The sequence below is a fragment of the Corvus kubaryi genome, unplaced genomic scaffold (genome assembly GCF_017639235.1).
Source record: "Corvus kubaryi isolate FWS band 111438036 unplaced genomic scaffold, C.kubaryi_AGA036_p1.0 37357, whole genome shotgun sequence".
NCBI lineage: Eukaryota > Metazoa > Chordata > Aves > Passeriformes > Corvidae > Corvus > Corvus kubaryi.
Genome location: NW_024581117.1, coordinates 10,641,795 through 10,656,603, shown reverse-complemented (window position 1 = coordinate 10,656,603; position 14,809 = coordinate 10,641,795). Strand labels below are relative to the sequence as shown.

The 14,809-nt window shown below is 46.4% G+C and overlaps 2 protein-coding genes across 2 annotated transcripts in view; both read right to left on the bottom strand.

The window, feature by feature from the left end:
• The window catches only part of CHAT (choline O-acetyltransferase), a 31,636-nt gene extending 20,533 nt beyond the window's left edge, over nt 1-11,103 (bottom strand). Inside the window, exons 1-6 of the mRNA XM_042033675.1 lie at nt 10,972-11,103; nt 7,891-8,035; nt 5,791-5,982; nt 3,578-3,696; nt 2,098-2,151; nt 383-563 (exon numbers count right to left, since the gene is read on the bottom strand). Of these exons, the coding sequence (XP_041889609.1) occupies nt 383-563; nt 2,098-2,151; nt 3,578-3,696; nt 5,791-5,982; nt 7,891-7,953 (609 nt within the window). The 5' untranslated portion in view covers nt 7,954-8,035; nt 10,972-11,103. The remainder of the gene's footprint in view (nt 1-382; nt 564-2,097; nt 2,152-3,577; nt 3,697-5,790; nt 5,983-7,890; nt 8,036-10,971) is intronic.
• A 1,397-nt stretch (nt 11,104-12,500) lies between these two features.
• SLC18A3 (solute carrier family 18 member A3) lies at nt 12,501-14,803 on the bottom strand. The gene has a single exon (XM_042033682.1). The coding sequence runs from the start codon at nt 14,753-14,755 to the stop codon at nt 13,169-13,171; it is 1,587 nt and encodes a 528-aa protein (XP_041889616.1). The 5' UTR covers nt 14,756-14,803; the 3' UTR covers nt 12,501-13,168.
• Nucleotides 14,804-14,809: the final 6 nt, after the last annotated feature.

The window sequence follows — 14,809 nt, the reverse complement described above, 5'->3', positions numbered from 1 at the left end:
GGTGGTATAGTTGCCATGCATTGTGTGACAACACTTGACTGTCAAGAGAAGAGCACTTCCAGCAAATGCACTCTAATAGGATTCTTTTTTCTCTGTGGTTTCATCTCTGTTTATTAAACATTTTTGTTTGAAAAAGAAAGCAAATGAATTCTGCCACATTCCTCCTTTCTGCATTGCTGTACTTGGAACATAATGTGGGCCAAGGACAAAAATGCTGCAGAAGCATATTTTGGAAATATTGACCACAAATGCTTGGTAAGAAGTGAGCTCATACGTAGCATGTTAATTGCATTTCTGAACAGAGATTAGATTAGGCTCTTCTGGAGTGAATTTAAGCAAATTAAGAAATACAGAAAGGTATAAAAAAAGAAAACTAATTTACCTGATTGTTACAAGCAACAATGATGTGCTCTGGTTCTGGCATTACATTGCTTTTCTGGGCCACAAGGGTATCTTTGGTACGTCCTGGAAGACGATAGGAAGAAAAGAGTCCATAGTATTGCTTCATACAGAGAGGATGACCAGACAGCTGTCCACGAGAAAAATCAGTAGGTAAAGCATGGCTGCAGAGAAGGAGAAAAACAAAGCCAGAGGAAAAGAGGGGAGAGAGACAGAAAGGAAAAGAAATCTAATCTGTCCTTTGTTCTGTTACAATTAGATCAGGTATAACACAAATTGAATAATAAAATGAGATTACAGTATAAGGGAAATAGATTAATTCCCATACCAAAGTTAAATACATCATTCTTGGCAGCTTCATGCATATTCATTAAGCAATTGTATTATCATCTAGTGGAAATGGAAATAGCAGGTCACAAGCAGCTTTGCACTGTGTATAGGAAGCCTGCCTAGATGGCATCCCGGAAGCTTGGCAGGACAGAAGTCAGCAGAACAGCTGGGAAAGACCAGCACCTTGAAAAAAGGTACTGATGAAATTCCCTGCAAATCACAGCAGCCCTGTACTGTGCTGACTGGTTAGAGAATGTGTGAGAGGGCCTTGCCTGACAAACAGGAATGACTTGGGTAAAACAGAGGGAATTTCTGTTTTCTACAGATCCTTGTTTTTGTGCTAATTTTAACTTAGACCTATGGAATAATATGTGCTGAAAACCTATTCCTTTTTGATTGGAAGGCAGGTGAAACCAGCATCTCTTAAAAGGCTTCTTCAGTGGCCAGGAAAAAAAAAGTTATCAGAGTCACAATTATGATTATGGATTGTAAAATACCCCACTGACACTGCAGCAGGAAATAATGGTGCTACTGGTCAGGAGAGGCTGCAGAGACCGCAGGAGGAAGATCTTACAGTGCAGAGATTTTCCTTCAGCAAAAGAGGACTAAGCTTCCAACTTGTCAGAGGCGGGAGTGAAGAAGCAGGCAAGGAGGTTTAGTCTCATACAGCTGATAAGGGATAATGTTTTATGCTAGTTTATCTTGGTTAACCATGTCTTTAGAACTGCTGCAGTTCTAAACCAGGGATGTTCACTTTAGTTCCCAACTCTCAAATTCTCTGTATCACTTATTTCCATGTACAGGTGCATAATATATACAGGACTTGAAGAATCATGTATTTCCCCTGTGTTTTTATTCAGAAAGTAACAAGAGCATCAGTAGCTTGTTTTTCCTAGCTACGGAGCCAGCCTGTCTGTAGTGAGACTTCCCTCCCCTGCTGGGATGTGTTATTTCTCTGGGGGGAGGGAGGTGGGACAGTGTTGTTCTAAGTGGAGTATGTGAAGAGTTCCAGGAAGGGTGTGCAGGCTGTGTAACCACAGTGCCGATGCTCTTTGGTGTGGGGAGCACCAGCTTCCTCTTGTGTTCTCAGTGACTCTGTTAGGCAAATTGTGCGTGTCCTTTTGGGCTGCGCTGTGCCTGTCGGAGTGATGACTGTCAGCCATCAAAAAGGATCCTTCTTCAGGCTGTTACACTGCACGAATACAGCAGAAAGGGCATAGAAAATTGCTGAAGCACTTGCCCTGAAGCATGCTGGAGCCCCTGCCCTTCCCAGTGGTGGAGAGGTACAATACAGCCTGACTTTGTTCTGAGAGCAGCCTTGAATCAGAAGCCCTGTGGATACTCAAGCTCTCCTTCCAAGCTACTTACGTGTCCAGTAAAGCTTTGTAGTCCTGCACTCCTGAAATGAGATTGGCGGCAAACCTGCAAGTAGCAGAGAGAAGTAACATCACTCCTTTGTCATTTGGCAACACTGGGCTGTTTCGGGGAGACAGAGGAAAGCCTGAATGATTGATGACACAGCATAAGGAGAGAAAGTCTTCTGGCTTGGCAAGAAGAGCTCCCTGCCCCCATCCAAAACCTAAATTAATTCATGTCAAGAGAAATATGAAATACTAGAGACAGTCCCTTCAAATGGTTAAACAGACTACCACAGGAGGAAGCCTGAAAGTGCTTATTTAGAGAATGGGAGCAGAGACTGAATATTTAATAGAATCCTCACATGGGTTTCAATATCAATACTCATAACCTGTCCAGTATTAGAGTACTTCCTGTCCTAAGCAGATATTCTTTTTGCAGAGCTGTGGGCAGGTGTATTATTTCCTGACACTGTCCATTTGTGCTGCGTCAGAATGGGAGGCTCTGAGAAAAATATTTCCTCGTTAAAGCACGTGCATTAAAAAATGCAAAGTGGAGTTTTTTTGAAAGCTGTGTGCACAGTAAATTTAGTCAGTAATGAATGGAAGCATTTATAGTTATGTTTAAAGTAAAAAGATGCATTAGCTGTCTATGCAAAATGTTAAAATAATGCATATTGGTTTCAAGGTTCCAAGGCTGTTTTATAATAGCATAAATTCACATGCAGTTAATTATTTCAGTAATGAGCAGCCAGAGAGTGCTAAAAGCAAAGAGGAAAATTGCACTATATGAAGGTAGATTTTTACTGTTTTAAAAGGAAGAATGTTTTGGCAAAGGCTGAAGAATGGAATCCTGTTTTAAGGGTGTCTGGGGAGGTATATTCTGTGCTTGGCTACGTGCTTACCTTCTCACTTTTTAAATGACAGTAATTGTGCACAACAGCTCAAAGCAAAAAGACCAGTTCAGGGCTGGGTCTGATGGGACTGAAGGAAGCAGTGTTCTTGGGTAAGAATGATTTCTGAATTCTTATTCTTAGATCTCCTGTGTTTCTGGTGCCCTTTTGTGCATCTGAGAGGGACAATTTAATGCCAGTGTGGCCTTTTCAGTTTGCAGGGTGGCTACGAGTCGTAGTGAAGCCATGTTAAAGATCATTTTCCTTCAAACTATGATTCAGAAATTAGTGGGGTTTTTTTCCATCACTAAGTGGTTTACTTGAATTACGTACAGTAAAAAGCTTTGTAAATATTCCTTAAAAATATAAATCCCATCGCATTTTTTTCATGCACTAAATGTAATAGTAACAACATTTTTCTTTCTGAATATCAGTATGAGTTAGCCCAGAAACACTGCCCTCAGTCAGCAGGCCTAATAGGAAATCACTTTAATGGCTACAGCCCTTATTTTTTAATGAAAGTTGATTGTCTTTTTGCAAAAGCAGTACATTTAAAATATCCTTTCATTTAGCAAAAGCTGCAAAGTTGTAATACATTACCTCAGCTGGTCATTTACATCTTCGAAATACTGACGAGCAAAGATAATTGCAGGGCTGGAATTGACTGGAAGAGCCAGCCGGTTGTTGAGGTACATGTCATCCAGCCAGTAGTTAAACACCTGAGGGAAGGGGACATGACATCTTCAAGCTGCAAACAGCACACAGAAAAGCAGTCTGGGGGTGAGGGGACAGTGTCTGGTGCTCCTGGTGTCAGGCACGGGCTCTGATTAATGGAGCTGCTGAGCATTTTCAGTCTGGGCTCTGTGACCTTAGCTCAGCTGAAGTCAGCCGCAATTCCATAATCCTATTTCTCAATCAATGGCAATTTACAGTGTGTTCCATTAAAAACTAAACAAGCTCCAGATTGTGGTGCTTCGGGTATTTTGTTGTTTGCTTCTCTCTACAATCAGCAAATGTTTGAGTACAACATGTTAACTCTTGCATTGCAGTTAGAGATAGAGAGGGTTTTACTAGTGATGCCTTTTCTTGGGGGGCTTCAAATATTTGTCAGTGATGCCAAGATGCTCCATTGTTTGCCATCAGATACTGTCCTGTAGCAAGACAGAGTGGGAAAAGAATGTCCCATGCTGAATGGTTCGGTCCTGTAGATAGTGGCATGTGGATAGGGCCCCTGGAGAATTCCTTCTGTGTCCACTGACACAAATGCAGATTGCTGATTCTTGACCCAGACAGACACACATTAAATTTCTAACCATTTTTATTGAAATCACAGATGAACACTAGCTGCATTCCTTTATGTCTGAGCAGAGACTGAAGAATCATGATTTGGAAAACGGAGGCTTTTATGAAAAGATCAAATGGTCTTTCTGAGAGGGCAGGCTTTGCATATGGTAACTATAAACAACAACAAAATTATGCAAAAATAATTACAAATGCATGCATCAGTTGAAGAAGTTTTCCTCCGAGATATTTCATTGCTGTTAGAACAGATGCTTCCCCCACAGTCTCTGGAGTCTTCAGGGGAACATGCTAGAGCTATGCTCCTGGCAAGTTAAATTCCAAATAAAACTATTTCTGATTTATCCTAAGAATCAGGTATTTATTTTAATAACCAGTATTTAAAATTGTCATGATTTCAGAAGATGCTTATGCATCCTTCCTCTGTAATTTTCATGCTATAAGTGTTCAAATGAGGAGTTGTCTTCTGGAACACTATTTCCTATCAGGAACACTATTTAAATGCTGGTTAGTTTAGCCACCATGAAGTTGTATGATCACAATACGAAAACAAGATTGGGCAGCATTTTGTTCAGAAATTAGGCACTGCTTTTAAAATGAAAGCACTGACAGCACTGTAGGCTTTTTTCCCTGACTATAGCAGCAAGTTGATGGAGTTTTTTTGTGTGTCACACAAAAGGGAGAACCACAATTCACTGACATCAGTAAAAAGCCTGCAGGATTTCACTGAATCCATAAAATCATTTTCCTTGTTGGGATAGAAAGACTTCAATAAAACTCTGATTTTCGGCTGCCATATTCTAATGTTGCTAATGTAGGCAGGATGAACTGCGACTTTGTGGAATGATAAAATCTGCTTTAGCTATGGCTTATTTAATTTGCCTGCCTTGGGAAGCAGAAAGCTGAACTATTTTAAAGGCAGAGGTCTAAGCAAGGTCTGTGTGATAGATATACATGTATATACATGTATGTGCATATTTGGCAAAGTAACTACTTCAGGGTAACTACATCGGTATAGCATGACAATGAATGGCAAATAATAGTTCAGTTTTAAAAGATGAATTCCTGTCATTAAGTATTCCATTCCAGAATAATTGGAGTGGATCAGAACTTTGGGTAGATGGCTATGCAAGGCACTTTTAAAGCCCTATCAGAAAGTATTTTTCATTCTAATAAAAATTCTAAATCCTGTTATTTAAGGCAAAGGAAGAAATTGCATCCAAAAGGTGTGTTTCCTACAGGTGGTGTGACACTTCTGTGCCTGAACTAGAGGTGAATGAATGTCCATATTTATGTCAACAAAATGTTGATCTGAAAACATAATAATGACATGGTTTTTGACAAAACTTGAAAAATCTAGCCTATTACGTCTGAAATATTCATTGTCAGAATGATCCCTGTTTGCATTGACCTGCTGGAAGAAAACTGTGATTGCACATAGAACATCAGAAAGAACTTGTAAATAAGCATCATGGAACACAGCATTTTTTTTTTTTTCCGCTGCATTTGCTTACCCAGTTCATTGTCTTTTCACTTCTTTCCTCAAGCATTTGCTGCAAGGATTCCCCCAGGCCTCCTGCACTTCCAAATTGCTCCACAATGACCTTGGTCTTTTTAAATTGCTCCTCTGGCACCAAGTGTTTCATGCACTGTAGATACATGCGTAAGGTCTGTTGCAGTGGTGGAACTGGAAGTTTTGGCACTTCCTAGTCATTAAGAAGAAATATATATTAGTGAGTAATTCTACTTGTCCCCAATATGTCCTCTTTTTTTTTCTTTTGTTGCTGATTAATATGTTACATCCATTTTTAAATTAATTTATTCTTTTTTAGAAATTGAGAGGTCTGATTACTACAAATGTACTGTTTGTAGGCTTTCAAATGCATAGAGCAGGGGACTAGTGGAAAATTATTGAGGAGAATACTCCTTGGTAAAAATTCTAGAAATCCTAGGATAAAGAGGCATGGTGCAAGCAAATACTCTGAGCTAAACTCTAGGAAATCTGCAAATACATTACAAAATAATAAAATAATATCTTAAGAGCAGGTATTTCATTAGTAAAGAAGTGAATTTAGCCTATGATTAGTAAAACCATGGGTTAATACTTGTCTGATTGGTAATATGAGTATTTATAAAATTATAGATGTAGAAAATATGCTGGTCTACCTGTTCTTTATTACTGACTATGTACAGTCCTCAATAAACCCATATTTTACCCTGCCAAAGCTCTGCTGCCAGTCAGTCTGGAACCCCCCAGAAGGCTTGATAAAACGTTTCTGTTTATACTTCCTTTATCCTTACCCTGTTTGAGCAATAGTATCTGGGAAGAAAAGAGTTCCATGCTGTCCCGTAATTAAGTTTCCTTTGTTTTTTAATGTAGAATTAACCAAGTGAAGTGTAATTAGTCATTTAAAAGCCAGAGCAATTATGGGGGCAGTGGGGAAAATCAAGCAAGGAGGTAATTCATGAAAGGCTGGGGAATTGCAAGAGGCTGTGATGCTCTAAGCATGGTTGCTCAGGGAGGTAGCTGTGTCTCCTAGTTGAGAAATGGTCATCTAATGCAGCTATGCTTGTCCATTAGTGATTAGTGTAGGCCATAAACTTTTGGAGGCTTTATTTTTCTAATTTGATTTTTGCCCATCTCCTAAAGTACGCAGCGTTCAGATTTTTTTGCTAGCTCTTGCTGTAATGGGCATTCATTTTCACAGGATTTCAGGCCATCGTGTGAAGAAAGGATTAGCAGTTACCTTGTCCCACTTGCTGCTCCGAGCTAGTCTAGCTGCAAGCTCCTTGGCCAGTGCAGGCAGGGAGGGAGAGTGTGGAGGAAGTGCTCTGAGCAGTAGGCAGGGACTGAGTGTCCTCTGAGCTCAAATACCAGCTCTGCCTTTAGACATCGACAGAAAAGTCAGTGCTGCATAATGTTCCCTATCTAGAAACTAAAGATTTTAGATACTCATGAAAAGTGTCATAGGATTACCTGTTACTAATGGAAATGCAAATCCAGTTTAGCCTGTAATACACCCAGAAATAAAAGAACAGCAATTCTACAGTTTCAAGCTATGTTTAGTCAAGACATATTTCTTCTGTCACTGATTTCTTGGTCAGTGGAAATAGATGTGCTAACTAGTATTTCTTTTTGATACCTGGCTTCAGCCCTATCTTTCTGGGTAAGATTACTGTGCAGTTCATGACTCTGCTTAGGAAAAAATCTTTAAACCCTGGAGGCTGACTACTTACAGGCATACACACCCAGCACCTTCTGAACCAGCTTGAAAATGAATCATATGTGATAGTTTGATAGTGCTGTACTAGCATGAATAATTTCATGCCATCTCTGACTTTGTAGTATAAAAATATTTGTTGTATAATAATATTTAATTTACTGGAATTCTTCAGAGGATGTTGGGAGAAAGAGTGTATTTGGATATGAGAAGCACTAGTGTTAGATCAAGGTTCCTGACTATAAACTGTTGCAGGATAACTGATGTTCCCTGAAATGAAGAAATTGGCTCTGGAACAGAGCTTGGGTTACAATTATGGTATTAATTTACAGAATTAGAAGTTGTTAAGTCATCTTTTTTTTCCTTTTTATTGTCCCGGAAAAAGTTACTTACTCTTTCATCTTTACTGCATGTATCTTGCTCTTTCTTCTGCATGTCTTTTTCTAGGTCAGGCATTCCTGCATTTCTTTTGGTATCTTTCGTTGAGGATAGAAATTGAAGTCACTTGGGTGCACTTATGGAGCCTGATGCCTCAGTTCTGGAAATAGAAAAGATTTAAAGTCCTGTCAGTACCCATTATTTATAACCAAATGTACGAGGGGAGTATTCCCTGCACAAACATACACAGAAGCCTCAGAATGCAAACCTGAAGAGAAATAGAAGTATAACATTCAAAGCAGCTGAACTGAGCCCTGTGGAGATTGCTCTGACATTCTGTTTGTCTCATTTTGCTATAAATTTATTTATTCAGAACTATCTGATGCTCATAAAAGATCCCTTCTCAGCATGGTTTATTTTGTCACTGTAATTTACTTTGCAATTTATTGTGGCATGATCTGTGTGCTTTGTATTACTGTTGTATGTTAGCTGGAGGAAAGAGGGGACTTTTCTTTCAATGCACTTACACTGACACAGGTAATAGTACTGTTGCAGTTTTCTATATTAGGATCTTATATTTCCTCCCCTTACCATTTTATATGAAAGCACCACAGTCTTTAAATGTGTTTTTCATGGCACTGTTCCATGGGTACAGTGAGGTGCCATGCTGGAAGATGTAAAAAGGAGCTTGATGGAGATGTGCCTTTGCCCTCTGCAGCCTAGAATCTCACAGGGTATGAATGCTTTGGGGCATAGGTCTGGGCTGGGGGACCCTGTGAGCCTGCCTGTGAAGGCTGTGGGAGGACTGGCAGGGGTGCTGTACACTGGATTTGAGCCACTTTGTAGAGCAGTCTTTCCAAATAGCATATACCTATCCAGGGAGATGGCTTAATCTGCCAAAAGCCACAAAAGTAATCTGTGACAGAGCAAATACTTCCACTCCTGTCTCTCTGGTACTGTGCTTATCCTGGTTTTCACTTCTAAAGATGCCTCTAGCTCCTTTTCCGTGCAGGAATAAGCTACCTGACACAAATATTTCTTCTGATATACTAGTGACCACACCAAGAGATTGTCCTTCAATTATGACAACATGTAATTACAGCTAAAGCAGAGTGAATTTTTTGTGTTCAGTCAGGTCTTGATGGATTAGAGGTTTTTTGGTTTTCTTTTAATTACTTTGCACTGTGTGTACACAAAATATAGAAGATAATGTGTTGACTGTAGAAAATAATTTTTTTCTGTAGTCTTTGGAATTATTACATTCGGGGAACTGGAATTGTTTCTGCAACAGCTTTTAAGAACAATTTGGATTAAACCCTACAGTGTATGAAAGTGAGTTGAGGAGGTTTGTTTAGCAACGGGCAGAGATGGCTGTGGACTATTCCTCTCATGAGGAATTAGCTTGGCCATTCCAGCCTTGCAGCTTTAGCATGGCTCAGCCAATGTGTATGTGGTCACTGACACCTTGTGTCGATCCTGTCCTCTCCCTGTCCTGCACTGGCTGTCAGTGGGGCCATGTGCTGTGAAATAGGTTGTATAAGGCTGAGAGATGTCCCTGGGGCCCTGCAATGAGCCACACAGCAAACTCGTGTTGATCTATCATCTGCTCACAATTTCAACCCAGGTGAGAGGCGATTTCCCTCATGCAGAGGCCACATTAACCCATTGCACTGCTCTGCTCCCTCTCGTGTGTGGCACAGGTCTCATCACTTAGCCAGGCACTCTATTCCTAAAACGCAAGTTCAAAGCACCTCAAATAATGCACACGTCCTGTAACTCTTGGAAGACTGTTGGCTTGCCCAGCTGTTTATGGGCTGGCCTCAGCCCCCCACCTGCATTCAAACACAGAGCAGCCATTTTGTCTTTAGAGCCCCTCAAACTGTATTCCCCAAAGGAAAAATCTTGTTGGTATTCTTTTTGCTGGGACTTCTGTTCTTTCTTTCCTTATGTTTTTTTTGTCCAACCGCAATATAGTGTCACACTGACTAAAAGTCTATATTGGCTCTGTGTCTGTGGGAAATGCTACTACTAACAGCCCTGCATATCTGTAAAAACAGTGTGATAAAGAGTTTGGAGGTGGTAGCCTGAACTATGCTTTTCTCTGTTGCGGAGATGAACGGAGGCTTTGTCTCTGGTTCAAGCGCTGACAGCTTAGCATCACACCCAATCCTGTATTTGCTTAATAAAGGACAGGAAAACTGACACAGGAGAAAATCCTGCAGAAATTCAAGATGGCTTCAAAGTTTCTCACTAGAAAGCTGTGAGGTACATTGTCAAAGTTATTAGGCAAAAAAAGAAAAAAATAATCCTAGCTGTTTTTATTTACAGCTGGCTTAGCTAGAGGGCCAGGGTGAGCGGCTTAGCACGGTCGCTGCGAGTCACAGCAGGCTGGGAAGCCGGGTGGCCTTCCCCACAGCTCAAAGCAGCAACTCAAATCCACAACAAAAGGCACTGATCTCTCCGTTAGCAGATAGCAGAGAAGGACCAAAATAAGCCCATGTGCTTATACTTGAGTTCTCCTGACACGGTGGACTCGGGAGGCAGCTTGCAGTATATAATGTTGTTGGGGCAACACATTCAGCCCCCATCTATTCATCCTCACTCTCAGTCTTATCAGGAAGGTAAGCTTAAAGTTCTCAGGAATCTATGCTTGAAGTTAAGAGGAATGTACGCGTTGTCAGGAATACACGTGTGAAGCTCGCACTGCTGCGGCTGTGGACATTGCGAGCGGAGCCAGGAGCCGCCCTGTCGCCGGCCGTGAGCTCCTTGAGGGGTATTATGGTAGCGCCGAACCCGTCGGGGAGCGCTCACGCTCCGCCTGAAGCTGCCGGCACGTCCCGAGACCTTCCTAAGCCTCAGACCCGAGGGAGCCCTTTCCCTCCCGAGCCGCCCTTCGCGGCGGGACACTCGGGCGGCGGCAAAAGGGGCGGCCCCGTGGGTGCCGCCGAAGCCGCGGAGTTTGGCGAGGGGAGCTCGCTCGGCTCCTCTCCGAGAGATTCGCCGCCCCCGCTCCCGCTCTCCCCGGCCCCTGGCTCTCCCGCAGCCGCGCCGTCGGGGCAGCGGCAAGCGCGGGGCGCGCAGCCCGCCCGCCCGTACCTGCTCGCCGGGGAGCTCCGGAGCGGCTGCCGGGCGGGCTCTGCCAGTCGCGGCGGCTCTGTCCAAGGTACCGCCGCCTCCTCCGCGGCCAGGTCCCCTCTGGGTGGGGACGTGAGGAGGGCGTCTCGACTCTGCCGCCGCTGGCTCCTCCCCGCCCCGCACCGCCCGGCCCGGCCCGGCCCGGCCCGGGCCGGCCCTGCCCCACCGCCCCTCCCGCTGCGCGCAACAGGCGTTGCTGCCTGCGCTGCTCCCGCCCGCGGTGCCCCTGCGGCTGCTGCGCCCGGGGGTTGCAGCTGCGCCGGCTCGCCCCGTGCCGGCCGTGTTCCGTGAGGGGACAGCCTTGGCCGCGGCAAGGGCAGCCCCAGGGGGCTACTGTGCTCGCAGACCCGCGTTTCCACGGGGGTTGTCGCTAGTGTCGAGAAGTGTCGCCTTGGGGCATCTGCGGCTCCTGAAAGCTCGGTAGCCGAACAGGGGCGGGCGGCACTGCCGGTGGCTGCCGGCACCACGGCCGGGAGGGGTGGGAGCCGCGACGGGGCGGCAGCGGTCCCGGGGGAGGGCCCGGCTCTGCAGGAGCTGCCGTGGGGTCGGCAGCAGCAGCGGCCCGGGGCGGCAGCGCGGGCGGCGGACCGCAGGAGGCTCCGCTTTTGCCGCTTTCCACAAAGGAGCGGCTGCGGTTAAAGGGAGCGGGTCTCACCTCCCACCGCCATTGCTCCTTCGCCGAACCCCCGTGCCGAAGCGCCATCCCGCTGTTTTCATGAGTTTTGCGCCGCTTGAGCAGCGACTCGACGGCCCCGGCGGGAGCTGCGGGGTCACGCGTCCCGCGCAGCTCGGCGGAACTGACCGGCCGCTGCTCCGCGGCTCCCTCGCGGCGCCCAGATCCCCAGGGACGGCTGGGAGCCCTTAATAGGTGCTATGGCCGCTTGTAAATGTCTTTCCCCCCATTTTGCGATTACAAATAATTTATTTTGTTTCCTAATGGGTTAGGAATTAAAACAAACGACTTTATTTTATATTAAGAGAAATTTACAGGGCAAATTATGCAGTCTGGGTCCCTTGTGAGTGGATCGAAGGTTTCCACTCTTTGCAAATGTTTGAATGAAGCATTTCACCATCTTTTGTTTTTGTTTAATCCCTGTCGACTAACTGAGGTGGGTGCCTTTCAATTGGGGCAGCATTTAGCACCGAGAAAGGCACCTTTTAGTAACGTACCTCTAACTGCTGGTGATGTAATTTTTGAAAGATTAGAAAATTAAAATTCATGATTGTGGGGAATAAAAATTGAATTCGCATAAGAATTCAAGGAGCTGGTTTTAGGCAAGCAGTAGCACGGTTGCAGTGCGATGTTGTTTGCTCAGAGCCGTTAGGTTGTGAAGAATGAATGAGAACATTTTGTACTGGGGTTTCCTCCTATGCGATTTTGGTAGCTAGTGAGAATTGTGCTCTGGGGAATTGTTATCTTAGGGGCTATACTGAGTACTACCAGCTCCCTCCCTGAAGCAGCCCTCAACAACAAAACGAAAGCCAATCGATCCCCTTCAATTCTGTTTATTCAGATCGTATTATTCTTGTAACTTGGACTTCAACATAATACAGCATATTGCACTTACCGGAGAGCAGCACAAAAGAGAGAAAAAAAAAAAGTACAATAGTTCAGTTTATTCCCAAGGAAGAATAAAATGAGACAGATGTTGCTCTTCTTAAATATATGAAACCAACTGAAAGTCTGAGTACATGTACACAAGATTTACTAAGTCCCTGAATACACCATTTGAAATTTTACACATACTTTTTTTGCTTTTCTTGTAATTTTTACAGAGATATACAGTATGTCAAACACAGTTTCAGCTCGAGAACACTCTGCACAATTGTACCCCAGCTACAAGGCTGTTGGGTTTTTTGTTTTCTTTTTGGTGTTTTTTTTTTTTTGAAAGATTCCCTCAGATTTCTGCTAATGATTACTCCAATAATTTTCTTCAGGTCTGTCTCACATTTCCCACCCCCTCCACCTTGCCAGAATGCTGAGGGAAATACTGATTAAAAGTAAGTCTAGAAGAAAGCCATTACATCATGACAAAGGCTTAAACTGTATATATTGCACATCAGTACAGAAACATAATGCAGTAACGTTTTCATCCCCCGCTCTGTCTCTCTCCCATACGTCTCTCCTTGCTCCTGGGTCTGGGCCACGTGGGGGAACCTAACTGTACTCATAGTCTGATGAGTCCTCCTCAGATACCCCTTTCAGGTCTCTGTGATAAGAGTCCATGCCATTCTCATCCATCTCTCCTGCTGGCTGGAGGCTTTTCCCCACACCTTTGCGCTCCTCCATTTTGATGGTGTCGTAGAGTCCCTTAGGTCCTTCCTCAAGGAGGATGTTCCTCTCTGAGTGAGAGGGTTTCATTTGGCAGACATTTTTGAGAAAGAGGAGGACAGGGGCATAAAGCACGTTGGCAAGCCCCATGCCCAGGTTGAGCTGTGCAAAGCCCATGGTGTGCACAATCTGGCCGGCCACAATGGGCCCCAGGGCATATGCCACGGAGTAGGAGATGTCCGCAATGGCGTAGACACTGCCATAGACAGAGACGTGACGCACGTCCACCAGGAAAGCCAGGGTGGGCAGCAGGGCTGTGTCCACCAGGGCGATGCCAAAGCAGATGCCACAGAGGGGAATGATGACCTGCCCGAAATTCCTGCAGGCTGGCACCAAGCAGGAGCTGGCACCGATGATGGCCATGCCCAGGGCCCCGTAAAACCACTGCAGGTGGGGGTACGCAGCAGCCAGTCGGACGGTGACGTACACGCCCAGCACGTGGGGGAAGAAGGCGGGCAGCCAGGTGAGGCCCACCTCCCACTCGCTAGCCCCCATGGAATCCTTCATCCAGTTGGCGATGGTGGGCTCCAAGAAGGCCAGGGGGATGTTGCAGGTGGCCAGGGCCCCTGCCACCACGGCAATGTAGGGGTCAATCATGAGGCGGTGGATGGGGGTGCCGACAGGCATGTTGGCCCGTGCCCCCGTGCCGCCGGGCGGCGCCAGGACCAGCAGCAGCAGCCCGTCGAGGAGGCAGACGCAGGCCAGCACCAGGAAGGGCACCCGCTTGCCCGCGAACTCGTAGAGGACACCGCCGAAGGGGGGGGCGGCCAGGCTGCCGAAGGAGATGCAGGCCAGCGCCGTGCCCAGGGCGCGGCTCCGCGCCGGCTCCTCGGCGTAGCGGTCGGCGATGAGGGCGATGCCGGCGGTGTCGGCAAAGGCAGAGCCCAGCCCCTGCAGACTGCGCGCCGCGAACAGCGTCGCGTAGTTCTCGGCGAAGGCGAAGGTGGCGGTGGAGAGGAACATGACGGCCAGCCCGGCCAGCAGCGGCGCCTCGTAGCCCACGCGGTCGATGAGGGTGCCGCTGAGGGGGTTCACCAGCAGCTGCAGCATGGCTTTGGAGGCGAACAGCACCCCGATCTGCACGTCCTCGTTGCCCCCCGAGGCCGGCGGGTACCGCGCCGGCAGAAGGCTCCGGTTGCCGCCGCCGCTCCCGTTGCCCCCCGCGGGCGCGGACGGGCCGGCGGTGCCCCCGCCGCCGCGCATGGCCGCGATGTAGTCAGGGATGATGGGCACGATGACCATGTAGAGCATGTTGTCCAGCAGCAGCGCCACGCACACCACCACCAGCAGCAGCCGCCGCTGCCGCCGCGCCTCCCCCATGGCGGTGCCCAGCTGCCGCCGCCGCTCGCCCACCGCCTCCGAGAGCCGCTCCACGGCGGCCCGCGCCCGGCCCGCGCCCCCCGCCTCCGACATCGCCCTCAGCAGCGCCGCCGCCGCCCCGCCGCCCGCATGGGGCACGGCGGGGGC